This window comes from Betta splendens, chromosome 12 (assembly GCF_900634795.4).
Source record: "Betta splendens chromosome 12, fBetSpl5.4, whole genome shotgun sequence".
Lineage (NCBI taxonomy): Eukaryota > Metazoa > Chordata > Actinopteri > Anabantiformes > Osphronemidae > Betta > Betta splendens.
This window is the reverse complement of record NC_040892.2, coordinates 576,875-602,500: the sequence shown is the minus strand read 5'-3', so window position 1 is coordinate 602,500 and position 25,626 is coordinate 576,875. Positions and strand designations below refer to the sequence as shown.

General features: G+C 51.0%; 5 protein-coding genes and 1 long non-coding RNA gene across 9 annotated transcripts; 5 read left to right on the top strand and 1 right to left on the bottom strand.

Annotated features, from left to right (window-relative positions):
• Positions 1-42: 42 nt before the first annotated feature.
• LOC129604929 (uncharacterized) lies at positions 43-1,748 on the top strand. Its single transcript, XR_008696280.1, has 4 exons — positions 43-190; positions 307-378; positions 468-555; positions 902-1,748. It is a non-coding gene; the product is annotated as an uncharacterized LOC129604929 (long non-coding RNA).
• A 794-nt stretch (positions 1,749-2,542) lies between these two features.
• LOC114866425 (transcription factor 7-like 1-B) lies at positions 2,543-12,129 on the top strand. Its single transcript, XM_029168152.3, has 12 exons — positions 2,543-3,519; positions 3,636-3,705; positions 4,833-4,969; positions 9,302-9,370; positions 9,955-10,072; positions 10,320-10,401; positions 10,471-10,542; positions 10,621-10,737; positions 10,819-10,984; positions 11,074-11,181; positions 11,250-11,298; positions 11,368-12,129. Exons 1-12 carry the CDS (start codon positions 3,343-3,345, stop codon positions 11,865-11,867), a joined length of 1,665 nt encoding a protein of 554 aa, XP_029023985.1. The 5' UTR covers positions 2,543-3,342; the 3' UTR covers positions 11,868-12,129.
• A 104-nt stretch (positions 12,130-12,233) lies between these two features.
• On the top strand, positions 12,234-14,705 carry LOC114866431 (caspase-3-like). 2 transcript variants are annotated; one of them, XM_029168165.3, is made up of 4 exons: positions 12,234-12,704; positions 13,324-13,487; positions 13,555-13,681; positions 13,856-14,705. In XM_029168165.3, the coding sequence occupies exons 1-4, from the start codon at positions 12,524-12,526 to the stop codon at positions 14,032-14,034; spliced, it is 651 nt and encodes a 216-aa protein (XP_029023998.1). In that variant the 5' UTR covers positions 12,234-12,523; the 3' UTR covers positions 14,035-14,705. The 2 variants fall into 2 exon arrangements, with proteins under 2 accessions (XP_029023998.1, XP_029023996.1); XM_029168163.3 differs by having other exon boundaries at positions 13,812-14,705.
• Positions 14,706-14,762: 57 nt separating this feature from the next.
• LOC114866430 (caspase-3-like) lies at positions 14,763-18,124 on the bottom strand. 3 transcript variants are annotated; one of them, XM_029168158.3, is made up of 5 exons: positions 17,974-18,124; positions 16,209-16,460; positions 15,481-15,644; positions 15,287-15,413; positions 14,763-15,207 (listed from the first exon to the last, which is right to left on the bottom strand). In XM_029168158.3, exons 2-5 carry the CDS (start codon positions 16,390-16,392, stop codon positions 14,894-14,896), a joined length of 789 nt encoding a protein of 262 aa, XP_029023991.1. In that variant the 5' UTR covers positions 16,393-16,460; positions 17,974-18,124; the 3' UTR covers positions 14,763-14,893. The 3 variants fall into 3 exon arrangements, with proteins under 3 accessions (XP_029023991.1, XP_055369358.1, XP_029023995.1); XM_055513383.1 differs by lacking the exon at positions 17,974-18,124 and having other exon boundaries at positions 16,209-17,943; XM_029168162.3 differs by lacking the exon at positions 17,974-18,124 and having other exon boundaries at positions 14,763-15,163; positions 16,209-17,943.
• A 37-nt stretch (positions 18,125-18,161) lies between these two features.
• dusp11 (dual specificity phosphatase 11 (RNA/RNP complex 1-interacting)) lies at positions 18,162-20,954 on the top strand. Its single transcript, XM_029168156.3, has 9 exons — positions 18,162-18,434; positions 18,701-18,776; positions 18,861-18,992; positions 19,076-19,199; positions 19,284-19,344; positions 19,424-19,470; positions 19,568-19,643; positions 19,753-19,860; positions 20,023-20,954. The coding sequence occupies exons 1-9, from the start codon at positions 18,397-18,399 to the stop codon at positions 20,402-20,404; spliced, it is 1,044 nt and encodes a 347-aa protein (XP_029023989.1). The 5' UTR covers positions 18,162-18,396; the 3' UTR covers positions 20,405-20,954.
• Positions 20,955-21,274: 320 nt separating this feature from the next.
• Positions 21,275-25,405, top strand: atp6v1b2 (ATPase H+ transporting V1 subunit B2). The gene is made up of 14 exons (XM_029168153.2): positions 21,275-21,494; positions 21,871-21,926; positions 21,995-22,093; positions 22,172-22,265; positions 22,333-22,410; positions 22,498-22,637; positions 22,709-22,810; positions 23,371-23,468; positions 23,573-23,696; positions 23,771-23,921; positions 23,987-24,069; positions 24,146-24,250; positions 24,320-24,449; positions 24,529-25,405. Exons 1-14 carry the CDS (start codon positions 21,332-21,334, stop codon positions 24,663-24,665), a joined length of 1,560 nt encoding a protein of 519 aa, XP_029023986.1. The 5' UTR covers positions 21,275-21,331; the 3' UTR covers positions 24,666-25,405.
• Positions 25,406-25,626: the final 221 nt, after the last annotated feature.

The window sequence follows — 25,626 nt, the reverse complement described above, 5'->3', positions numbered from 1 at the left end:
GCCTGTGAATACCAAGTCCAGCACTCCATGTTAAACCAGCTTTGTTTAGTGACATGTGACAGAACACGTCTCCATTTATCAGTCCCAGGATTCTACTGCTTTACTTTACTCCACAGCGTCCTCACAGCTCCAGGTGCAGCTGTCCAACATCTCACCAGCTGCTGATGACCTCAGTCCAGAACCACTTGATGTAAGTGCGTGGATGTTTTCTTGTGCTAAATTCAATATGTTGGAATCCACTGACAGAAAGACCTGAAGTCATGAGGGTGAATTCTCCTGATTTCTAGCTGATCTGTGCTTTCACAGTGTCTACGCTGTCTACCACAGCCTGAAGCTTCATCACCCTCGTGTCGTAGCAGATGTTTTCTGCCAACACAGGTCACAAACACACCGACATTCAGCTTCTGAAACACAACTGTATTTATTATTAGATTATTATTTATTGACTTGAACAACGTTGTAACCAGGCAGAGATCCAGGACCATTGACGTGATCTGGAACAAATAGAACAAGCATGGCAGACAGCGTCTGATGCACTTTCACTACAAGCATCAGGTTTGTCTTTGTCCACTGGTTCTGGATTCCTATGGTTTTTATTATGATTTTGTGCTACAGAGGTTAAAGTGAGAAATGAACTTGGTGCATATTAGCTGTATCAAATCCTCCCGTTCCTGATCTGACATGAAGCTCAGATTGAGTTAAACATCCTTGCTGTGCTGCAGCGAGAAAGAGAAATACCACATCTGGAGTCGGGAATACGCCCAAGGCTCCAGTTTCATTCGCACCATTACAAGCAGGAAAAGAGGTTACGGACCCGAAACCCACCCGTGTTCCCACTGAACTCTAGTACTGGAGCCGGTGCTGAAATGTGTGGTCTAAGAATCCATTATGATCCTAACAGGGCCCTGCAGCCCGGCCGGCAGATGAGCTCCGACCAGTCGGCTGGAGGCTCAACACATCAGCAGGAGGAGATTAGAAGATGGCGTCCCAGGAGTCAAAGCTGGGCCTGGGGACAGCGAACGCTCCTGCTGCGCTCTGTTCAAACTCTAGAACTCTGCTGCCTCCACTGCAGTCACAGCTCTGCAGGCTGCTGTGACCTTGTGCTCAGCACATGCGGTGTGTGTGTTACTGGCTGAGAGTCTGTCGGTGTGGAGGAAATCCCTCCTTTGTTTCCAGGCGAGTTTATTTTCTGTGTTTAATGGAGGAAACTCAAAGATGGTCGGATTGGACAGATAAGAGAAAGTCATGGACAGAGTCTGAATAAATAACATTAAAAATACCTTTAGGATCTACTAACCTGAAATGGGTTTCTAGCATTTAATTAACCTCACTTTCAACATTTGATGCCTTGCTACTTCATCAAATATAGAGTTTGAGTAATCGATGTCATAATCGGTGTCACATGTTTCTGGACACTCATCTTCTTTTTCTGCTCTAGCTCAGACTTTGGCACCAACATAGTTCATTATGTGGATCAGCTCAATTCAAAGTCAGCCAGGATTAAGCTTCTTCATACATTAGCAGTTTATAAATGTGCCACTTGGAGGCAGGCTGGATAAAGAGAATGCAGAACAACCTTGGAGAAGAGGAGAAAGCAGCCACAAAGACTCAGAGGGGGGTGACAAGGCAATGGATACTAATTGCCACCAGCTTTCTCTCAACAGGGGATTCACCTTTGAGTTGCAAGTAGGAGAAGTAATGTGTATGCTGATGTGTGTGTTTAATTATGTATGTGCATGTTTCTTTTTTCAGACTTCTTTAATCATGTATAAAATGTATTATTATGATATTATTACAGACAATAAAATGGCATCAAACCACATGAATGACGTAGAATCATGAGCATATAGGTTAAATAAAAACATTAAAAATGGTTATATAAACCCACAATCTTGTCATTGTTATTAATTATGAGTTAATTAATTAACTATTGTAATTTGTATATGTATCTCTATATTATTTAGGCTGTGCCATACATTATATCACTACTTTAAACATTTGCCAAGTTTAACTTGTGTTAAATGTTTATTTTATATTTTTGTGTGTTTTGTTGTGATTTGCAGAGCTGCAGGACTACAATTTCCCATTTTGATCAGGTAATTTACTAGTTGTTCCAGTTTGATAAATGAAGTTTTCTTATGAGAACATTCAAGTGCCTAATTGCTCCTTCAACGGCCTCATAGCATGGAGGCTCCTTTCTGCCTTAAGGAAAGAAATACGTTTGTTTGTTAAAAAGTAGTCTTGTAAGTAAATTATATTTAAAATATATAGTAAACTATACTGCAAGAAGCTATTATTAGATAATAAAATGTAAACAATTTGACTGTATAATTTCTTAAATGTTTAAAATTCAGTGTAAATGTATAATATCTTGTTAAATTTGTAAAATAAAAGTCTGAACAATAGAATAAAATTAAAACAGACATTTAAAACAGTGAACAATGAAAATAAGCCACGCAACATGTTTAAGAGTTTTACTGAATTCCTTCAGGTTCCTCCTCTGGGGTTAGACGTGAAGGCTGGACCCGCGGGCCTGCGTGCAGCTCCCCTCTCAAACAAGCGCCATCAACCTGTTGAGTCCGGTTCGGGGTCGGCTCAGATCGCTCTTCTGCGCACGCGGCGCTCTGTAAACTGACCCAGGCTCAGTGAAGATCCCGATCCTCCCCCTCGTCCTCTACTGCCCCGCCGTCTTTTCCTCCCAGTGCGCTTGTGAGACGCCGAGCAGCCCGTCTGTTTCCCACGCCTCCGCACCGCACCGCACCGCACCGAACCTCCAGAATCAGCAAAGATCACGGAATGCGGAAACATCCGCTGCACGTTTGAGGATTATGGCAGTTTAAATGTAGCGATGTAGAAGTTCAGCTAAAAGTCTACTTTTTCCATTGGAGTTCGGGCCGTGAAGGGAACGCAAACTTTTCATTCGAACGGACTGCGCTCGGTTCTATAATGTCAACAGAAGTGGTTCAGAAGTACTAATTAATACTTCTGTTGTTTAGAATTTCAAAGTTTGCATTGCGTGTGTTGTTTTGTGTGGAAACGAACTTGAGGAGGATTTCCACACCTCAGGAATTCGACGCCAGAAGCTGAAAGGTCCCTGAACGCAGCAAGAAGCTAACTAGCATGTTTGCTAGCGACTCTTCTCATTTCTGACGCACCAAAAGGCAAAACTGCGCCCAACTCCACGAGAGCGCGAACCGTGATGCGTTTAACACGCAGTTAACGCGAGCGCAGCGTTTTCCGGAAGGTTTTTAACTCTTGTAGGTTGTTGTTTTTAACACCGTAAGTTAACGTTAGGTCCCAGAACTCGGCTTCACCGTTAGCCGCAGCAGCTAAGGTCCAGCCATGCCGCAGCTAAACGGGGGCGACGGGGACGATCTGGGAGCAAACGACGAGCTGATCGCCTTCAAAGACGAAGGGGAGCAGGAGGAGAAGCGCAACGTGTCCGCCGAGCGGGACCTGGACGATGTCAAGTCCTCGCTGGTCAACGAGTCCGAGACCAACAGCAGCTCGGACTCGGAGGTGAGTTCGATGATCACAAATGACAGAAGCCACTTCTCTCCAGGCGAGATCGCGTGTTTGTGGTTGGTTTTCACCGGGCTTTGTGTACCTGTGTGTACCTGTGTGTATGTGTGCAGGCGGACAGGCGGCCCAAGCCCGGTCCTGACCCGGAGACCAGGGCCACACACAGCCGGCTGGTGGAGGAAGGTGGGAGCGCTCACTGGAGTGTTTGCTTTCAGTAAAGTTGTGTCCCAGTCATTAAGGCACCATTCGAACCTGACGACGAACGCACGGGTTCTAAACCTGTCAGCTCGGTTGGTAACAGTACATCATCTGCTGAATATCGGCTCCAGATGACGTCATCTGAAAGAGTTGTTGATCAGACCAGCCGATGTCATCTGGAAGAGTTGTGCACCAGAAGCTACAGTGAAAGTCCTCCAGGTCTCAGAGCTCCAGTTGACGGTGGTTCACTACAAAGGGATGAAAATGCTGTGAAGCTGCAGAGGGACAGGACCAACCGCTCCGAGCTCTGTTTACTGAAGCGATGCTCTCTGCCTAACTGGGAGAAGTACTGGGAGTGGAGGGGACGGTTTGTGCACCAGCCAACAGCTGTCGGCAGCGATCAGGCTGGTGTCAACAGCGTCACAGAGCTGTGGCTGCTCCCCATCATCCGAGCTGATGTCTGCTCCTCACTGTGCACGCTACATCTCAGGAGGTGTCTTTGATCTTTATGGATGTTGCTCCTAAAAAGATGCTTTGCATTTTTGGGTATTAGAAGATCTAAAGGCTAAAATCCAGGCGAGCATTATTATTAAAACGTTCCAGAATCTAGACTTTACAGCTCCCTGAGATGAAAAATCATTCAAAATCTCCACCTGCAGCCTGAGATGATGTCAGAGCTTGAAGTGATCTGCAGAAGACTGTGGTGCACAGAATCAACCTAGTTCTGGAGTATTAGACCGAGGGTTTGCTCATGAATAGACGCTGTGTGTTTGTTTGCTGCAGGCTGTGTTGGTGATGTTTTCAGGTGATGGTTAAATGTTTATTCACACTATAGGATCTCAGTCAGCTGCTAATGATGAAGGGATGGAGGAAGTGTCAGTGATCACTTCTATTAACACATCACCTAATGCTGTGTCTGGTGACAACTGAACTGTTAGTTTCCTATAAGGCATCTCTGGGTATGTGGCTTAATGTCTAGGTTGCAGTGACCCACGTCACATTACTGTTCTTTAGGGGCCACACACTCTGAAGTACATGTCTGTGCTTCTTGAGAGTCTCGTGTTCAAATCATTCACATTGTTGCACAGTTTGATGGTGAACCTGTTTTCCAGTGCTGAGGAGGCAGCAGGATGGAGGCCTCTTCCAGCCCTCTCCATATGTCGGCTATCCCTTCTTCATGATCCCAGACCTCAGCAACCTCTGCAGTCCCTACCTCGCCAACGGGGCCCTGGCGTCGGGCGCTCGCACGGTAAGGCAACACACGGTCACACGAGAATTACACGTCTGAGACAAGATGAAGACAGGCACAGATATAACCAGACCATCATCAGAATTAGTTCAACAAGTCACTGTGTGATAAAATAATAGACGTCCAGGAAGAAAAAACCTCCACGGAGAAGCTGATGTTTGCAGCTCTGACTTGTAGAAACTTTTACAGCTGCAGTCACACTTAGTCCCAGGAGGAGTTTCAGAGTCAGGTTACCAACGCGCAGCTCACAATAAGCAGTGAGACAGACTCCGCAGCGAGAACAGTGCATCTCAGTAACACTGAACGTGCTGAGCTTCAGACCGGCTCGACCAGTGCCTTGTGTAGATAACGTCCTCCACTCGGCTTCTGTTGCCTGTTTGTGTAGTGAAGGGACCGTGGCTGCAGCACAAGTGTAGAGACGCTGATGTCATGTAGCTGAACTCGTTCAGGGGTAACTCAAAACTCCGACTATCACAACAACCGGTGACAGGTTCTAGCTGCTTCGCATTGTGAGAGTATTATTGTTTTGCAAATTGAGACCTGGGAGCCTGTGACTCACTATTGTCCTGGAAGCTGGCCCTTGTGATTGTGTGTGTGTGTGTGTGTGTGTGTGTGGGAGAGAGCCGCTGAGGTGGCGTGTGATGGGACAGGGCTCGACAGGCCTGGACACAGTCTGCTGGTGCAGTTGCCTGCAGCAGGAATGAGCTGATCAGGGCCGCGGCTGCGTTTCAGATTAGCTGCTGGAGCTGCGAGTTGCTCAGCGGGTTCGGTTTGCCGGGCCCTGCAGCCTTACGGAGGCTCAGCGTGGATTAGAGCACACTAGCTGGCGGTTTAATACTTCTGCACTCGTGGCCACTAATCTGAAAAGTGCCTTGTCGGCAGAATGAGGAGTTAGGAGAAGTTTAGGCAAAGCATTATTTGAGGGGAAAGTTGACATGACTTCGAAGTCAGAGGTGAACGAAGGTGTGTGGTTCAGCCTGAGGTTGTGAAGCTCCACGTCGGACACATGCGGCCAAACTTTCTGTGGATGGTTTTGCTTGTGTGCTTGGTTGTGGTCCCTGTGCTGTTGTGTGGGCAAGTCTGTGTTTTCATTTGTGTTGCATCCATTTATTTTTCTGACGGTTACTGTGCCGGTCTTCTAAGCTGTGATGTTCAGCCTTTGGGCAAGGCACCAGTTCGACGAGCCTTTTCTCAGTTGTCTTGCGGTGTATTTAAGCGATCCGCTGGCAGGTGGACGTCCCAGTTTGAGCTGAGCTCACTCACGCAGATGTGTGGCTTCTCTTCCTGCTCTGGTTTGTTTTGAAAATCTTTCCTCTGCGGATTAAGCCCAGACACACATGTAGGCTAAACACACAACCCGGCCACTCGCACAAACACCTGCATTCCTTGGCTTTGTGTGGGGGTGATTGTTGTGATTAGCGGGCTCTGAATGGGCATAATGCTGGGCTCCGTGGGGGGGTCGTAACATCTCATTGTAGCTAACGCGCTGCCTGTGGCTCCTCCACACACTCTGGGCCCAGGGGCTTCATGTCGCCTTGTGACAACACAGTCTGCCCACTCTGCGCCTGGCTTTGCACAATGGAGACCTTGTGTTCGCTGCGTTGATGAGCCTCGGCCTGAAGGCAGGCGAAGGTAAACAGGCTATCTTTAGTGGACGCTACCTGAACCATAATACAGGCTGTTTACTGTACGGGAGCAGCGAAACGCCACCGCTGCCCGTTTACACCACAGGAATCACCACCCGGTGTGACCGGGGTGTTGTACCTACACACGCCACAACTAAATGTAGATGTTTAGACAACGCAGCCTCGTACAGAACAAAACTGAATATGTGCTAAATGACAGCAGGGTGCAGCCAAGACGACGGACACGCCGGGACACGCACCGCTGCTGTGGTTTGTGGGTAATGCACTTACTCGTGTTGTCGTTAACCTGCTACATAGTTTGCGACACTGCACAGATGCATCAACCTGATCAGAATGTGGAGCTCGGAGCGATGGTCCGGGATTCCAATAAGGTTTGTGTGAACAAGTCGACCACATCCTCAACAACGACAACCATGAATCCGTCTACGACTGGAACTTCCACAGTCACAATCTGGGCTTTAGTCAGTCAGGAGCCACAACCAGTCCAACCAGTGGGACGGTCATGACTGTTCAACACTCATTACTGGTCATTTAAAAACCCTACGGTGCATTTAAGTCCAGTCAGACTCAAGCTGTAACCTGTCGGTGGCGTCTGTTTAGTCTAAGCTCTCATTAATAAAACGAAACCAAGCAGGGCATCAGCTCATTCACATGTCTGCATCACAACATAAAAACAAACAGACCAGTAGTAAAGTTCCACATCAGCAGCACTTTAAGTAGTACAAGTGGAAGAAGGGACACACCTCTTCAAAGCAGGTCCCACCTGAGCAGCAGTGAGTGGCTGGATGATGACTGGCTGTCTGATGTGTTGCTTGCTTCATTTTTACTGGCTTCCAAAGGTTTGTCTTGACTGTGTGTGTGTGTGTGTGTGTGTGTGTGTGTGCGTGTGCACCAGGTCTAATTCCCAGAATTCCTCAAACGCAGCATCACATGCTCCAGCGCAGTCTGTTTGCTGCTGATTTGTGCTGCAGACTCAGCATTTGTTAATTCTGAAGTAACGTGAAACAACATGGAGGCTGTAGTGTCGGGTGACCCCTGGTGTTAATGCTTCCAGGATGGAGACGCGTCATCCAATATGTCCGTCTCTGTTTCAGTCATTGGGAGGAAACTGGTCTTGAGAACAAAGAACAAAGTGTTTGGTTGAGTTGGGCAAGAAAAGCAACAACAGCTGTAAAAACTGTTACAAGTAGAAACTTTGGGCTGGACACACGGCATGGAGAATCTGTAGGCTTGGCAGCGTTTCCTCTGTCGGCACCGGGACCTCGGACCTACTGGACTAAAGGCTTCGACATTTGACACTGAATGTGTTTTAATCCAACGAGTTGTGGTTTGATGCTCGTTCCTTTGTCTTGAATCTGAGCCCTGTTTCGTAAACAGCAGTGAGTTGGAAACCGCTCCCTCTGGTCACACACTGATTTTATGCTTCCCTCAGTAACAGACTCTGATTGTGTGTGTGAGTGAGTGAGTGACTGTGTACATAGGGTTTTTTTCTGGTATTTTCAACAGCTGGATCCAGTTAGCACACTCAGCCAGAGCTTCCTCGGGCCTCTGAATGGGGGCCGGGGTGAAGTGTGTGTGTGTGTGTGTGTGTGTGTGTGTGTGTGTGTGTGTGTGTGTGTGTGTGTGTGTGTGTGTGTGTGTGTGTGTGTGTGTGTGTGTGTGTGTGTGTGTGTGTGTGTGTGTGTGTGTGTGTGTGTGTGTGTGTGTGTGTGTGTGTGTGTGTGTGTGTGTGTGTGTGTGTGTGTGTGTGTGTGTGTGTGTGTCCCTCTCTTTCTCCAAGCTGTGGGGAGCGTCTGTGCTAGTCTGGAGCACACGAGATGAGCCTGGAGATAAGTCGTTTTGAGAGGAAAATGTAATTAGTTGTTTCGTTTCGTGTGAACTGAGGACGTTTGTTTCCTGCAGCATCCGTCGCACACGTCGTGCCTCTTGTGTTTGCAGCGTCCTGGTTGTTGTCGTCCTTGCTGGACAGACTGACGTCTGGCCTCACTACAGCTGTTTGGTGTGCTGCATTCATGGACACTGCAGCGCGTGGGTCATCTGTGTCTCCATGCAAACACACCACTGTGGGTTTTTCTCCCTCGTTTGTGATGATCTTGGGGATTCTCCACCAAGAATTCATGTGACTGGTCGACAGGACGAGCTGTGGCCTGTGATCACACCTGCCTGAACAGGTGAGTGAGTGCAGGTGGTTCTGCCCTTCAAGTGTCACTGATGAGACACAGGAGCCACTGTCGTTGCGTCTTTGGATGCTCTCCGTGTTTGGGTTAAGACTAGGGTCACCGTCGGGAGTCTGTTGACGTCCCTCGCAGCTGAATAGGCACCAGAGGCCTTTCTGAGCGTCTTTGTCTCGGCACACATTCATGCAGCCGATGTCTACGGGTCAGGTGGGATCCTGCTGACGGTCTTAAAAGGTGATTAGAGCTGATGCTTCATCACTGCATTTGTAAAATACAGGTTATTGCTTAACTACAATAAGAATCAGCCCTAGCACAGATGGATGGTGGTGCGTCCGACTGGGAGAAGCACCGTATCAGTCAGAACGGTCTCCTGCTGATCAGCTGTGAAGAACCAGATGTTTACTGGCTGCTGTATAAAGTGATAGATGTGCAATAGGCTGACACCGACTCACTGTTGCAGTCCTGTTTTATGGTGCTCATAAGTTGAAGTCTACCTCCCTCCCCCACAGTACCTGCCCTGGCCTCTGCTCGACGTCCCTGGCAGGTCTTCCATCAGAGACTCTGCTCCCACACACCTGGTAAGAGCCACACCGCACACATGGACCCATGCCTCAGTAGGAATCTGGCTTTTAACCTGAACAAGGCCAGAGTTGATGCTTCATTCACTACCGCCTGTCACATTTTTCCACTGTGAAAGCATTAATTTTACTAGACAGAAACCGTCTGTGTCAGGATGCAAATATGTTTCCACAATGGACACAGTCACTGTTAGAATGTGGATGAGCTTCGTCAGGTGGGTTTAAGAGCAGCAGTGATGGCACGGACTCGCCCATCGCCTCCTTCACTGTTAAAATGTGACTCAGACTAAACTCCCATCAGTGTTTTCCAGTCACTGGTTCCTGAAGCCCAGAACACGTGAACCAGCAGCTCTGTCACCCTCTGGTCCAGATTCTATCAGAAGGTCTGGCTCCGGCTTCTTCAGTCCTTTACAACAGTGGCGCTCTGCCCTGAACATCCACAACCAAGAAACATGCTCGTTTTTCACCCCGTTTTTCCACAAGTAGAAGGAACCAAAGTGGACCAGGCCTCAATCTGATGAAGGCTGACACCTTGTGGCCTTTTGCTGACAGTGCCATTTGACGCCACCTGTTGTGTGTTTCAGTCAAACGGAGTCCCGGTGGTTCAGCACCCCCACGTGACCCACCTCCACCCACTGCTGTCCTACAGCCCCGAGGCCTTCTCCCCTCAGAGGGCCTCACCTGGCTTCTCTCCTGATGCAGGTACCCCTCCCAGCCTCACCCGACCAGTCCAGCACCTCCCAGACGTTTAGAAGCTACACTTCATAAATGAGTCTAATTCAACCATGTTTGTTACAAAGTAGATGCTGAAGACGAGCATAAAACCAGATCATCAGGTTTCTCCTGAGCTGTGTTTTTACACCTAGACACGAGTCGACTCAGGCTGAGGCGTCGTAGCGTTTTGAATGCAGGGCTAAATGCTTGTTCCTCCTCTGCTGCCGTGGAGCAGGTCTGTCCAGGACCCCTCACCCTGCCTGCTATCCCGTGTCCCCCGGAGGCATGGCTCAGATCCCACACGCCCTCGGATGGCTGTGAGTACACACGTGCTGTGATCCCGTCCATGCAAATACTACACCTTCATCACGTGTTTTTGCTCGTAGGCCTGGGCAGCCCATGTATCCCATTACAGGAGGCTTCTCACCTGCTCTGGCCATGAACGCCTCCATGTCTAGGTAAGGATCACGAGACCTTTATAATCCTCACACTTGGATTTGGACAGTGTTAATGATGAACCCGTGTCTTTGTGTCAGTCTTGTGTCGAGCAGCTTCTCTCCACGTTTGGTGTCGACCCCTCAGCCGTCTGTTCCCCACCCAGCCATCCCCACAGCCGTTAAGCAGGAGCCTGGAAGCAGCAGCAGCCAGCCGGGGTAATGCGCGCCCTCACGTCTGTTGTCTCTGCAGCTTCAAAGTGCGATAAGCTGTGACGCCTCGTTTCACTGTCTCTGCAGAAAGTCGACGCCTGACGCCCAACGGGAGAGAGAGGACGACAGGAGGCCTCACATCAAGAAGCCACTCAACGCCTTCATGCTGTACATGAGGGAGGAGAGGCCCAAGGTGGTGGCTCAGTGCAAGGTGAAGGAGAGCGCCACCATCAACCAGATACTGGGACAGAGGGTGAGTGTCGCATCGTTATGGAAGCGGAGGAAGCTGTAGTATTCTACAGGTAAGTAACTGATTGTACTGAGTGTCTGTCGTCTCTGTAGTGGCACTCGCTGTCCAAGGAGGAGCAGGCCAAATACTACGAAATGGCTCGGAAGGAGCGGCTGCTCCACTCCAAGCTCTACCCCGGCTGGTCGGCCAGAGACAACTACGTGAGTGTTCCTGCCGCACAGCAGAGCAGGTCAAAGGCCGACGCTCGCTGACGCCGTTTGTGTTTCAGGGCAAGAAGAAGAAGAGGAAGCGATCGAAGAGCGACGGCCAGCTGGAAGGTGAGGAGCCCTCCCTGAGCGGCCGCTCCCTGTGGCTGCTCCCCTTAACGTGTGCTCTTTGTTCTGCAGCTCCTGCAGCGGCCGGCCAGGATTTCTCCTCTCAGCCCAAGAGGCCTCGCGTCCCGCCTGCTCCCGAGGAGACGCCGCCGCAGAGTGCCCGCCCCCTCCCCACGCAGCCTCACACCGTGTCCCACCTGACGCACACGCACCTGTCCCAGGCCAGCCCCGCCTCCTCGCTGGACTCCCCGGCGACGCCCACCACGGCGCTGGCCTCCCCCGCCGCCCCGGCGCCGACTCACACTGAACTCACGCTGCCCTACGCAGAGCAGCTGCAGCCGCTGTCGCTCACTACCAAGCCCCACCGGACCCCCCTCTCCCTGAGAGGCGCCTCCACGCCATCCTCGGACACGCCTACCTCCCCACCCCTGGCCGCTCCCCCCAGGGGCTCCCCCCCTCCTCCCCCTATTCTCTCCCAGCCTTTCCTTGTTCCGTCTTCTGCGTCTGCGAGCTCTCACGGTGCCTTAAGCCAATCACAGCCACTGTCTCTAAGGAGAACCAACCAGCTGTGACAGTGGAAAAACAAAGTATTTTTATCAATGCTGTAAATAAGCTTTTTGTTTTTTATCCTTTTCATATGTCGATCTCATTTTATATTAGTATAAACAGACAATAACTGGTCAATATTTGACTACTTCATCAAAAGTCATTTTTCTACATTTCCTGATGTGTGGTTGGCAGCGAGTGTTTCATCTGGAGTTTGTTCTGGATGTTTTCACTGTAAATCTGTTTCCTGGTTTCCTGTTAATAAACCTTTACCGAGTTCTGATTGGACGCTGAAAAATGATTGTTTGAAAGCTGACAGAACTTTGAACTTGAATCTTCCTCCTAGGTACCAGTGTATCATCATTACCAAGAGGAGCATGCTGGAGGTGCTAAATGTAGAAACGTCTTTGTACATGATGGGATGTTGGCTTAGTGATATCTGCTGCAGACAGAACTGTCATCCTGTTGCAGGATCAGTTTATTGGCTCCATCCATCAAACATGACGCCGTCCGTTTATTACTGTAGTGACTAGGTCTGATGAGGGTTGGCCGCTGCTCCACCTGAGGAGGAGGAGGAGTGGAGCATGTGATCCGGTAGCTGAGGAGGAGGTTCCAGGTAAAGGTGTGGCTACAACTACAGTCGTGCAGGTTCGTCTGTGGAAACCAGCCGTTGCTCCTTCACATGGCCAACAGCGCAGTCATCGTCTCCGTGGCCCAGTTTGACCCCGGGGTGAACCTGGGCCACAGGCCGGGGGCCAAGTGGGACACCAGGAGGCTCCACAGAACCCTGAGCAAACTGGGCTTCAAGGTGGACGTGCACAACGACCTGAGCAGCGAGGAGATCTACCAACTGTTTACACAAGGTAGTGCACGACACACACCTCAGTCAGGAGGCGGCTGTAGAACCTTTGTCCATCATCTGGACTAACGTAGCAGAACCCAAAAACCTCAAACCTGTATTATACCACAGAGCAGCAGGTCATCTACAGCTAAAATCCATTAAGGGTCTTCACGTCTCCAGGACCAGAACCCATGTGGCTGCTTGGGCCTTCTACAGCGCCACATACAGGCAGGAACGGAACCCGTTAGAACACGACTAGGAGTACGACTATACGACTCAGTGACTGAGACATGGAAGCAAAGACATCTAGAACAATTATCAAACAATTCTACTGAGCGCAATAGACAAGTCCTTCTCCATAGAATCTGGACTACAGATTTGTTCTGAAATGAGGCCACTGTTTTTTTTCTGCCACTGAGGACAAAGTTTCAACTGAACTGAAAGTTCAGGCTTTTACAGCTGTTTATCAGACGAAGTGAGCAGATAATGATGACGAGTCGAGTCATTTGGGTCTGATCTAATAACAAGCCGACGAGACTTTGTCGTTGATGTAAAAATGCTTCCCGTCACCGGCATCTGAGTAAATATTGTGTTTTCAGCTGTGATGTGTGTGTTGCATAACTGAGTGTGTGTTGCTGCAGAGAGTCGGCGTCCTGTCAGAGACTGCTTCCTGGCCGTGCTGTCGTCTCACGGGGACGAGGGCTGTGTGTTCGGGGCTGATGGGAAACCTGTGTATCTGTCTCGTATCTTCGGTTGCTTTGACAACGAGCACATGGAGCCCAAGGCCAAAGTGTTTCTGATCCAGGTAGGAGGAGGACCAGCAGCAGCGGCTGCTCCTCCCACAGACTCCCACTCAGCTGTTGTGTGTGCAGGCCTGTCGGGGAGAGGCGGTGGACGGCGGCGTGGAGGTGGACTCAGGAGGCGACGCCGCAGGCTTCAGCATCCCACAGTACGAGTCTGTTCCCGTGGACACGGCCGTGATGTACGCCACCGTTCCAGGTGAACCGAGCTGTGTCTGTGTAACAAACCCAAAACACAGATTCTCATACTGAGTTGGTGACAATGATTCTGATCTGGTTCCTCTGAACCAGGATGAGAGTCTGAGCTGTGACTGGTCTCCGTCTCTCAGGTTATGCAGCTTTCTCAAACCCTTCTGGATCCGTGTTCCTCCAGACGTTCTGCGCTTTACTAGAAAAAGAGGGAAACCGGAACCTGGAGCTGACCCGCCTGATGACCCGGCTCTCCCACAGTGTGGCTTACGGCTTCCAGGCCAAAGGTCACCAGCTGGGAGGGAAGAAGGAGATGCCGTGTCTCCTGAGCCGGCTCACCAGGGACGCGTTCCCCTTCGCTGAGGCGGGGAAGGGGGGCGGAGCCACAGGGCTCTCCGCCAGGTCACTGCTGGGCCCCGAGGACGCGAGGAGGCGGACGCCCTCCATCAGCTGAAGTCTGCGGAGCCTCCAGAGCAGAACAGAGACTGACCAAATCTACAGTCGCACGTGAACAAACAAACAACAGCAAACAGCTGCTCAGGAAGCGTCTGTAGTTCTGTCAGTGAGTGTGACTTAGCCTGTTATGATCATCAGTAATAACCGTTCCACTGGAATACTAAATTATTTGAGTGTTCATGTAGGAGATCTCATGATCTGGTGACGCCAGATAAATTCAGCAGGATGTGATGAAATGTTTGTACAAGTTATTAACACGTCACCATCGGCGTTGGTTTTATCTGTTTGTGATTTTTGTTTCCGACGACATAATAAAGTGAAGCAATATGATGTTGCTTCATCTGTAAAACAACAAATGAATCTAAAGTAACTAAACCTTGTTTTTGGTTTATATCTGACAGAAGCGAAGGATTGTTCAGTGTTTTCTTTACCAGGAAAAATTAGCTCAGACAAACCAGTTGACCCAGATCAGGGTCCACTGTCCAGAACCGAGGCCCCGCCCACAGAGAACGGTGTCCCGCCCACATAGCTTGAGGACCCGCCCACATAGCTCTGTCTCGGCTGGAGCCCCCGTGACCTGTAAACCAACCCCGAAACTGGATCTTATGTGTGACTGCCTTAAAAAAACAACGCTAATAGTTTAAATAATTTAATATTAGCTTTTACATGACATAAATACAGCCAACAACCACATCACAAACACAGGTTAGACACGTTTCAGTCGTGACAGGCTGGTCTCTGTTCTGCTCTGGAGGCTCCGCAGACTTCAGCTGATGGAGGGCGTCCGCCTCCTCGCGTCCTCGGGGCCCAGCAGTGACCTGGCGGAGAGCCCTGTGGCTCCGCCCCCCTTCCCCGCCTCAGCGAAGGGGAACGCGTCCCTGGTGAGCCGGCTCAGGAGACACGGCATCTCCTTCTTCCCTCCCAGCTGGTGACCTTTGGCCTGGAAGCCGTAAGCCACACTGTGGGAGAGCCGGGTCATCAGGCGGGTCAGCTCCAGGTTCCGGTTTCCCTCTTTTTCTAGTAAAGCGCAGAACGTCTGGAGGAACACGGATCCAGAGAAACTCCTGAAGGCAACATACCCTGAGAGAAGACTGAGCGTGAGGATTTAAGGGGAGAAGAGTAAAACAAGTTACGGAGGCCGGTTCTGGTCAGGTCTCACCTGGAACGGTGGCGTACATCACGGCCGTGTCCACGGGAACAGACTCGTACTGTGGGATGCTGAAGCCTGCGGCGTCGCCTCCTGAGTCCACCTCCACGCCGCCGTCCACCGCCTCTCCCCGACAGGCCTGCACACACAACAGCTGAGTGGGAGTCTGTGGGAGGAGCAGCCGCTGCTGCTGGTCCTCCTCCTACCTGGATCAGAAACACTTTGGCCTTGGGCTCCATGTGCTCGTTGTCAAAGCAACCGAAGATACGAGACAGATACACAGGTTTCCCATCAGCCCCGAACACACAGCCCTCGTCCCCGTGAGACGACAGCACGGCCAGGAAGCAGTCTCTGACAGGACGCCGACTCTCTGCAGCAACACACACTCAGTTATGCAACACACACACTGAGCTCTGGGTTTCAGGTTCCCAGATACCAGGTTCTGGGTTCCCTTTCAGTGGACTCCTATACAAGAGCTGTGTGGGCGGCTCCTTTGCTCTGTGATGTAATATTTTCCTGACTGTTAGTTACTTCCTTCCCTGTTATCTACAGTACATGCATTTACTCAACGTGAGTCAGTTCCAGTCAATTAGAACAGTCTAGGTTACAATATAGAAAACTATTACATACATATCAGAAGAATTAGAAACACGTGACTGCACATAAACATGATTTATTAATCACAACCTGCTGAGTGTTATAGGTTGTTCTTCCACATCAATCTCTTTTCTAATGGTTAAAGTTGAACTACATTACAATTAAAGGTGTGCTGGTGTTTCCAACCACATCAAATAAGGCATTTAGTGTTTTACTACTGCGATATTGCTACTTTAAGCTTGTGACGGTGTTTGAACCGACTACGATGACGCTCACTGCGCCGTTGCCTGACCCAGAGATGCCGTGGAAGCCTGAACGCGAGCTGCGTCTGCGTTACCTCTGAGGAACAGCTCGTAGGTCTCCTCGCCGCTCAGGTCGCTGTGAATCTCCACCTTGAAGCCCAGTTTGCTGAGGATACGGTGCAGTCTCTTCACGTCCCTCCCGGCGCCAGGCCTCCTAGTCAGACTCACCCCGGGGTGGAACTCTTCCACGGACACCAGCAGCGCCCTGTTCCGCTCCATCGGGCCTCTCAGGTGCAGCAGGGTCGTGGAGCGGCTTTATGTGTCTTGTCTGCCCATATATGGAGATCCTGTCACGGGAGGCGGTGACAGAAGTAATCATTACTGGCTGTAACTGACTCAGGTGCATACAGCTCATGAACTCAGTTATGGTTCACATGATAAAACGCCTGACGCATTTTTGTGTATAGCACGTCTGCGTTCCGGAAGTCTGTGGCTGGGCCCAGGTTCACCCAGACAGTCGGAGTCCAGATTCTTGAGGCTCGTCCGTCAAGAATCTGGCATGATGTAACAGGCAAATGAAGGAAGTGATCTTGGGTCAGATCATCCTGCTGCTGGGAAATTTCAGGAATTTCACAGTCCCTAATGGCAGATCAGAAAACAGGCTGAGACCAAACTGAACCATAGGCCCAAACCCAGCGCCGGACCGGTCCGCTCACCAGCTCGGTTGTGACTGACTTGTCTTTCTGATTTTTCTCCCTTATGAACTCTGCATTCAGTGAATCAGGGCTCATGACTGAAGCTGTCAGTCAGAAGCTGATGAGTGTTATGAGCTCAGACGCGTCGTGTAATTACATGACAGAGACGATGAACACAATGTTAAGATCGGCGGCTGCTCCAAACTCACGTAATCTCTGCACCAGTCAGACGTCAGCAGATGCCAAGCTAGATTATAAACACTTGATAGATTTACATCCACCAGACATTAAAACAAGCTCTGGTATCATTAAAGTGGGAAACATTAATGATCAGTGATTCTAAACCACATTTACTGCATGAAGTTAGTTAGTGCTTTTACTCTAGTGTGGTTCCAGTTTTAGGACTTAGGACAGAAGGTTTGTACTGTAATTACTGCTTTAGTTACAGATGATCTGAATCTTTGAGATTCTTTGTTTATTACATGTCTACAGCCAGTTTAAAGCCCACAGACAGTCAGTAGAAAATATTCAACAACAAATTCAGAACCTGCTCATTTGTGACAGTGTTTACAACGTTAGTCCATCTGTCCGTCCGTCCATCAGTTCATCCATCCGTCTGTCCATCTATCTATCAGCTCATCTATTCATCAGTTCATCCAGCCATCAGTTCATCCGTGCGTCCTTCCATCCATCCGTTCATCCATCTATCAGTTTATCCATCCGTCCGTCCATCAGTTCATCTATCTGTCCGTCCATCCATCCATCCATCAGTTCATCCGTCCGTCCATCAGTTCATCTATCTGTCCGTCCATCCATCTATCAGTTCATCCGTATGTCCATCCATCCATCAGTTCATCCGTCCGTCCATCAGTTCATCTATCTGTCCGTCCATCCATCTATCAGTTCATCCGTCCGTCCATCCATCCATCTTCTATTCCGCTTAATCCCGTACATGGGGTCGCGGGTGGGGGTGGGGGGCTGGAGCCCATCCCAGCTGTCTGTGGGCGAGAGGCGGGGTCGCCAGGACAGGTTGCCAATCCATCACACACACAGACAGACAACCATTCACACACACACACACACACACACACACACACACACACACACACACACACACACACACACACCTGCGGGCAATTCAGAGTGACCAATCAACCTAACGCACGTTTTTGGACCGGAGAAGGAAGCCGGGGAACCCGGAGAGAACCCGGAGAGAACCCGCGCGAACACGGGGAGAACATGCAAACACAGAAAGGCACCCGGTTTGCCCCGGGAGTCGAACCCACAACCTTCTCGCTGGTTCCACTGCACCACCGTGCCGCCCTATAACGCTAGTCTGTTCATAATCATCTAAGTTTGAGCGGTGACGTATTGCTACGTCATCAACGTGCGCCCGGAGCTGCGACAGCCGCTTTTGCTTCCAGAGAAGCTTCCCGTGACTGTAACGTGACTAACCGTCGTGTTGAGGTGCGAGGAGATGTTTCTTAGTGTGTCTGGGCATTCGTTTAGCAGCTGCTGACGCTTTCAGGGTAAACGACCGACGGACTGCGGCGCTGTTCGTGGAGCCGTTCACAGAAACAAACGGACGATGTCTCGGAACAAGAAAAAGAACGGAATCCCCGACAGGTGAGAAGGGTGCGCTAATGTTTGTGAGCTGAGGACTAGACCGTGTCATATTTATTGGCTGGCTGTGATTGAATCTGTCCAGTCGCTGCTGCTTCCTCGGTTGTGATCCCCCCACTCTGATCCAAGTAGATTAAATGAAGATGATTCAACTGAGACTGAGAAATGATTTCATCATTCCCGAGAATGATTTCATATCCACACCCCGTATTTGTTCCATAAAATGAGTTTCTTTTAGACTGAAGTGACAGTCTGAGTGTTTTCTCCAGGTGGCTGGATTATAAAGCTGTGGGGAGAAGACTCGATGGAACGAGATTCATTGCCTTCAAAGTTCCCCTGAAACAGGTGAGCTGGTCGACGCCTCTCCCACCGGCCTTCCCTTTTTCACAGTTGTGAGTCTGTAATAAATATGTAATGTGTTATCTTCAGTCTTTGAACCGGCAGCTTTCTGGAGCGGACGTCTTCGGCCCCTGGGAGCTGATGGACGCACTGAAGAAACAAAAGCAAGACCTGGGTTTGGTCATTGACCTGACCTTCACCACGCGCTACTACAAACTACAGGTACCAAGACTCACAGAACATGGAAATGCTAACGTCCGGGTTACAGCTCGCAGTGTTCACGTAGTTCCTTTCTGGATGCATAGGATTTACCAGAGTCACTGCTGTTTGTGAAGATCTACACGATGGGTCACGAGATTCCAAGTGATGACACCATCCTCAGCTTCAAACGGGCCGTACGCCGGTTCCTACGCGACAACAGGGATAACGGTGAGACTCTGATCTGAGGGAACCAAACACAGCTTCCTCTGCGAGGCCGTAAAGTAACCCACGTTTACTGCTTTACATTTACAGACAAACTGATTGGAGTCCACTGCACACATGGGCTGAATCGGACCGGGTACCTGATCTGCAGGTATGTGCTGACTGAAACACGAGGCGCTTTTTGGACCGGTCGCTGTGAGCAGCGTTTAACAGCTGTGTCTGACCCAAAGGTACCTGATAGATGTTGATGGAATGGATCCGGCGCATGCTATAGAATGTGAGTACTGGTGCCTTCCCAAATTCCAAGCTGGACCTGTGGGATGTTGGACCTTTAATTGAAAATACACAGCATAAAATGTTGCTTTGGCTCCCAGTGTTCAACTCGGCCCGTGGCCACGCGATAGAGAGGCAGAACTATCTCAGAGACCTTCAGACTGGACCTAAGAGGAGGTGAGGCACAGACATCGTTTAGCTTAAGATGTTTTAGTGGTTTGTTCTGGAAAACCTGCTGCTGCGTTCCGACGTGTTCGTTGATTGTGTGTCTGTCTCCTCTGATCAGCAACGTGGGGATGGAGGAGTCCGAGCAGGCGCCTCAGTGGGGCTGCGCTGGTGACCGGCCGTGCAACGCGCCGCTGCAGCCCGACGGCCGCAGCGAGCGGTACCACAGGTGAGGAGGAGGTTCTGTTCAGCTGTTCCCTCACCGAGTCGCAGACTGCACGAGTCTGAAATCGGACTCCGATCTGGGTCCGGGAAGTTTGACATTTCGCTCAATCTGCTGATGTTTTGATGCTTGATCAGCTTCTCTGTCTCATCTGTTCTGCTCCTGCAGGCCGTTTCCTCTTCGTCACCCTCATCCTCCCCGCAACAGCCTTCTCCCCACCCCCCCCTTACTCCCCACCCCTCCGTTACTCCCCACCCCCTTCCTGTGCCCTCCCACTGGAGCCCCCTTCCAGCCGTATCGATGGGCCGCTCCCCAAACTGCCAGTCAGCAGAGCCGCCCTCTGATGTCAGCAGGCAGTAGGTCCAGATACTCTCCACCTGAGCCGGTCTGGGGTCCAGCGCCCCGTCCGCAGCAGGACAGGAGGGGCCCTCCTCCACACTGGACCCACCAGAACCGCAGCTATGATGGAGCCGAGGAGGAGCGGTCCGGTCCCAGAATGAGACACCACTACAGAGTGAACGGACCTAATCGGACCTATGACCGGTACTAATCCGACCCAAAGAACAGTCCAGCTCATATGTGGGTTGATGTCAGATGTTCTCTCAACAGAAAATTAGTTCAGAAGTTGTGTTATGAGAACAGAACGTTAGCAGTCGAGCAGAACCATATGTCTGTTTGAGGGCAGTCTGGTGCTGCGATTGGTACAGTTGAGCCGAGACAAAGAAAGGTTGTTTTGTGACCACTTCACTGACGGTCGGATGATTTTTATCTCTTCTAGTCTTTTATTTAAGCTAACAGGAAACGCAGAGCAAACTCGCGACTGGTTTAACTGAACCTGAGTTCATTTGACCCGGATGTCTAGTTTCAGCGCCATGTTCACTGAGCTGCAGACACCAGTGTTTAGGGAGCGTCATGGATTTGGACATTTGTAGCTTCGTATTGTGCCTTTTGTTCTGACCTGAAGTCGGTCAAACACTTTGACAGGAAGTCGCTGTTGTTTTTACTGGACTGTTTTCTATTGTTTTGTTTCAGAAGCAGGTTTCTGCCTCTGACAACATTTACGTTGTAGACTGAAATAAACTATGAACCCGTAAGATTCAGCCTGTGGACACTTGCTTAACAAACATTTAAAGGACGTTTACATTTGTTGTATGTTCTTCTTTATCAACTATTTGTCTGTTGGTGCGTTTCTCCTCTCTTCCGTTTTCCATCCTGTGTTGTTTTATGGACCGATGCAGAGCTGCCGCTAGGATGCGTCTGCGCTCTCTTTCTGATCAGTTGCTTTTTAAATCCATCAAATCGTCACAAGGTTCGTTTTTATAACAAATGTCACGAGGAAAAGCCGTAAATAACAATCATACGCAGCTACAATCAATGCTCCGCCAGCCCCCTCCTCCGGCAGGATGCTGCTGTGCTAACTGCGCATGCGCCAAGCCTGTCACGACTCGGACGCTGCTGCAGCTTCTCCAGGTAAAACATGGCGATGAAGGCGCTCAGAGGGATGGTGAACGGAGCCATGAGCGAGCTGTCATCGGCCGTCAGCGGCAGCAAACCGACGGGACCCTCGGCCGCCAGCGCCGCCGCCGCCCGGGAGCAGGCGATGGCCGTGAGCCGGGATTACATCTCCCAGCCGCGCCTCAGTGAGTTCCGTTCCATCTGCGTATCAGCCTGAAAGTGATGCTGTTGTGAAGGCCTGCGAACCGACAGACAGACAGACGTCATCGGTATTATTATTATGACGCAACAGCGCCTGGACGCTGTGTTTGACCCAGAGAGAAGCATCACTGACACGGGTTCGATAGCGAGTCAGAAACGCTGAGTCCCAGCTTCCATTCAGCAGCAAAGGTTAATAAAGCAAAGGCCACATGACCTGCGTCCCTTTGACACGTGAAGGCAGCGCGGAGGCGTTCATAACGTACCATTCGACTAGAATTAACCGTCGGAGCAACAGGAGCAGGTTCTGTGCGTTCGCATGAGGAGGAAAGTAGTTCTGATGAATGTGTTCTTCATCCTCAGCCTATAAAACGGTGTCTGGCGTCAACGGCCCCCTGGTGATTCTGGACCAGGTGAAGGTAAACGTGGCTGCGCTGCTGGTTGCTCGCTGCTAGCGCACGTGTGTGTCATGCGTGTCCTCTGCCAGTTCCCCAGGTACGCAGAAATCGTCCACCTCACGCTGCCGGACGGCACCAGGAGGAGCGGCCAGGTTCTGGAGGTGACGGGCTCCAAGGCCGTGGTGCAGGTACTGTCTGAGCCGAGCCGAGCGGCGCCGCGCGGTTCCTCTCTGCCGCTCACAGCGCACGTTGGCTGCTCTCTGCAGGTGTTCGAGGGAACGGCAGGCATCGATGCCAAGAAGACGAGCTGCGAGTTCACAGGAGACATCCTGAGGACGCCCGTCTCCGAGGACATGCTGGGTACGCGCACGCCGGCGCCGCTGAGGAAAGCTGCAGAAATCGGACCTTTGATGCTGATGTGTTGCAGGTCGCGTGTTCAACGGCTCGGGGAAACCCATCGACAGGGGACCGGCGGTTCTGGCGGAAGACTTCCTGGACATCATGGGTGGGTTGGCTGCTCCCGGACTCCTCCCGGGCTCCTCCCGGACCCGCTCCGCCACTCTTCATCTTCTGGGTGCTGTTTTGTTGACAGGCCAGCCGATAAACCCCCAGTGTCGCATCTACCCTGAGGAGATGATCCAGACGGGCATATCTGCCATCGATGGCATGAACAGCATCGCCAGAGGCCAGAAGATCCCCATCTTCTCTGCTGCAGGGCTGCCACACAACGAGGTACCAGCACCGGCACACCTGTCCCATCCTCCATTCACAGGCGCCTCCTAATCATTGACTGATGCTGTCAGATCGCAGCCCAGATCTGCCGACAGGCCGGTTTGGTGAAGAAGTCCAAAGACGTGATGGACTACAGCGAGGACAACTTCGCCATCGTGTTTGCAGCCATGGGGGTGAGTCCTCAGAGGCACCCGCTTCGGATGTTATCAGCTATAACGAATGGGCTGATCAGAACTTATCAGCGCATTCGTACGGACCAGGAGGTGCCTGCTCTGCCTCCTCGCTAACAGCTAACAGCTAGCTAAGCTGCTATGTTAAGCAGCTTTAGAGGGTATTGTGGTTAGGGTTAGGGCTGAATAACGGGTGGGGGGTTCAGGTTACAGTTAGCTAACACAATAACGCTAGCTACTTGCTAAGTTATGCTCGCTAATAAATCAAAATCAAAAACTTCGATCCTCCCGTCGGGACAACAACCGCTCAACAGCGCCCCTACTGACTCTGCAGGTTAAATCATCCGAGCCGTGATCAACCTTACGGATCATTGACAGCGACCTACTGCACCTATTCACCGCTGCCAGCAGGTAGATGGGCACCTACCGGCTCATACGTATGGACTGACAACCACTGATAATGACCATTGAATGGCGGGATAACGTCCGAAGCCGCTCTCAGAGGCGTCAGAGCGCACACTCACATCTGCCACACTAACGCTTTGCTTTCGTTCTGCCTCCAGGTGAACATGGAGACGGCCCGGTTCTTTAAGTCCGACTTTGAAGAGAATGGGTCCATGGACAACGTGTGCTTGTTCCTGAACCTGGCCAACGACCCCACGTATGAACCTTCTCTGGGTTTTATTCTTTGACCCGAGGCCCGGTTCCTGAACCCGGAGGCGGCGGCGTCCTCCTCCGTGTACTTTACTCTTGTCTTTGCTGCAGCATCGAGCGAATCATCACGCCTCGTCTGGCTCTGACGGCAGCCGAGTATCTGGCCTATCAGTGTGAGAAGCACGTCCTCGTCATCCTCACCGATATGAGCTCCTACGCCGAGGCTCTGCGAGAGGTCGGTGCGGCGTCGGTGCTTTTATTGTGAAGTGTGACAGGAAGTAGAGGGGTGAATGTGGCTTTGTGTCTCAGGTGTCTGCAGCCAGAGAGGAGGTGCCGGGCCGGCGAGGCTTCCCCGGGTACATGTACACGGACCTGGCCACCATCTATGAGCGAGCTGGGAGAGTGGAGGGACGCAGCGGGTCCATCACGCAGATCCCCATCCTCACCATGCCCAACGACGGTGAGGAGCCGCCGCCGCCGCCGCCGCGTTAGCGCCCAGCTCTAACCCTGCGCTCTGTCCCTCAGACATCACTCATCCGATTCCTGACCTGACGGGTTACATCACCGAGGGGCAGATCTACGTGGACAGACAGCTCCACAACAGACAGGTAACGCACACACAGCCAGAACCGCCTTTGGCCTTTGCTCCCGGGCGTCATCGGCTCCTCGTTCCCTCCCGCTCAGATCTATCCTCCCATCAACGTGCTGCCGTCTCTCTCTCGTCTGATGAAGTCGGCCATCGGCGAGGGCATGACCCGCAGAGACCACTCAGACGTCTCCAACCAGCTGGTGAGTACGCGCGTGCGCGGTGGAGTTTGGACCCGGCGCTGAGTCCGTGTGCTGCGTGTGTCTGTGCAGTACGCCTGCTACGCCATAGGGAAGGACGTCCAGGCCATGAAGGCCGTGGTGGGGGAGGAGGCGCTGACGGCCGAGGACCTGCTCTATCTGGAGTTCCTGACCAAGTTTGAGAAAAACTTCATCTCCCAAGGTACAGTGGGGCATGAGGGCGGGGCTCAGCAGCCGCCGCTGCTCAGCAGCCGCTCAGCAGCGTGTGCCTTTCTGTGCAGGTGCCTATGAGAACAGAAGCGTGTTTGAGACTCTGGACATCGGATGGCAGCTCATGAGGATCTTCCCCAAGGAGATGCTGAAGAGGATCCCTCAGAGCACCTTGGCCGAGTTTTACCCCCGAGAGGCCAAACACTGAGTGGGTCCGTGTCCGTCCTGGCGCCGTTCCCACTGTCGCTCGCAGGAAGAGGAGGAGCGGCCGCGTGGGCGCTTGTTACGCAGCGAATGCAGACCGAGGGAGCGATGCTGTTGTGTCTTTATGTTCGTGTTTTATTTAGTACCTCATTCCTTCAGTTTGCAAATTCTAAAGACGAGAAGCAGGCGGAGCTCAGCCGACTGTTCACAAAGGCCACCTCATCACTGAAGTCTAGCAGAGCACAAGGTCCACAGTGCTGTGAGCTGAGTGAGGGCTGATGCAGGGATTTAAACCTGCATCCTCCCTCACTCCTGATGCAGCTTTGTCCGAAGGCAAAGGTTTAGTCCAAAGTCCAGTAACACACCAGCCTTGTGCGCTGCAGTTTCCATGACCCGGCTGAGCTGTGGAGTGTTTTTGAAGCTTCCGCCGGCTTCTCGTCCTCCTCCTGGCTCTCGTCTCTGTCCTGGTACACAACACCACACTAAGCATGTTCAAATGACATTTGTGAAGAGTTGTTGTGGTTTAATGTCGTTCCCTGCAGCTTTTGATGTTGTAGATGCTTTAGATTCTGACTGGTTGTGATGACAAGTGTGATGAATAAAGTGTTTGTGTTAATGTCTTAAAATAATATATTTTAACTGTGTGCATATGACTGAATATATGAATCAGTTTGCATGCATTGTTAATGTTTCCTCTTGGTGCCTCACGTACAGTATCATAAAATAAAGCTCTATCAACATTTACATCAGCTACTGTGTATCGTACTAGCATTACCATTGGTGGCAATCAGATGATTTAATAGCATTTGATTTTCGTTTATACATGTTCAAAACTTTTGATTATCACAACCAGGAAGCCTGATTTTAAGAGCTGGGACAATCAGCTGATCAGCAGGAAACAGATTGGAACGTAATCATTTATTCATTTTAGCAGCATTGAAATCGGCCACCTCAGTTTGCTGATT

What these genes read in the sequence shown, in the direction of transcription:
- LOC114866431 (XM_029168163.3), top strand. Translation starts at nt 12,524, where the DNA reads ATGGCCAACAGCGCAGTCATCGTCTCCGTGGCCCAGTTTGACCCCGGG. An exon ending in CCAAAGTGTTTCTGATCCAG is followed by an intron (nt 13,488 to 13,554) that starts GTAGGAGGAGGA and finishes TTGTGTGTGCAG; the next exon opens with GCCTGTCGGGGAGAGGCGGT. An exon ending in GATGTACGCCACCGTTCCAG is followed by an intron (nt 13,682 to 13,811) that starts GTGAACCGAGCT and finishes TCCGTCTCTCAG; the next exon opens with GTTATGCAGCTTTCTCAAAC.
- LOC114866425 (XM_029168152.3), top strand. Translation starts at nt 3,343, where the DNA reads ATGCCGCAGCTAAACGGGGGCGACGGGGACGATCTGGGAGCAAACGAC. An exon ending in ACTCTGCTCCCACACACCTG is followed by an intron (nt 9,371 to 9,954) that starts GTAAGAGCCACA and finishes TGTGTGTTTCAG; the next exon opens with TCAAACGGAGTCCCGGTGGT. An exon ending in TGGCTTCTCTCCTGATGCAG is followed by an intron (nt 10,073 to 10,319) that starts GTACCCCTCCCA and finishes GCCGTGGAGCAG; the next exon opens with GTCTGTCCAGGACCCCTCAC.
- atp6v1b2 (XM_029168153.2), top strand. Translation starts at nt 21,332, where the DNA reads ATGGCGATGAAGGCGCTCAGAGGGATGGTGAACGGAGCCATGAGCGAG. An exon ending in CGTCTCCGAGGACATGCTGG is followed by an intron (nt 22,266 to 22,332) that starts GTACGCGCACGC and finishes GATGTGTTGCAG; the next exon opens with GTCGCGTGTTCAACGGCTCG. An exon ending in CAGACGTCTCCAACCAGCTG is followed by an intron (nt 24,251 to 24,319) that starts GTGAGTACGCGC and finishes GTGTCTGTGCAG; the next exon opens with TACGCCTGCTACGCCATAGG.
- dusp11 (XM_029168156.3), top strand. Translation starts at nt 18,397, where the DNA reads ATGTCTCGGAACAAGAAAAAGAACGGAATCCCCGACAG. An exon ending in AAGAACGGAATCCCCGACAG is followed by an intron (nt 18,435 to 18,700) that starts GTGAGAAGGGTG and finishes TGTTTTCTCCAG; the next exon opens with GTGGCTGGATTATAAAGCTG. An exon ending in ACCGGGTACCTGATCTGCAG is followed by an intron (nt 19,345 to 19,423) that starts GTATGTGCTGAC and finishes TCTGACCCAAAG; the next exon opens with GTACCTGATAGATGTTGATG.
- LOC114866430 (XM_029168158.3), bottom strand. Translation starts at nt 16,392, where the DNA reads ATGGAGCGGAACAGGGCGCTGCTGGTGTCCGTGGAAGAGTTCCACCCC. An exon ending in CCAAAGTGTTTCTGATCCAG is followed by an intron (nt 15,414 to 15,480) that starts GTAGGAGGAGGA and finishes TTGTGTGTGCAG; the next exon opens with GCCTGTCGGGGAGAGGCGGT. An exon ending in GATGTACGCCACCGTTCCAG is followed by an intron (nt 15,208 to 15,286) that starts GTGAGACCTGAC and finishes GTCTTCTCTCAG; the next exon opens with GGTATGTTGCCTTCAGGAGT.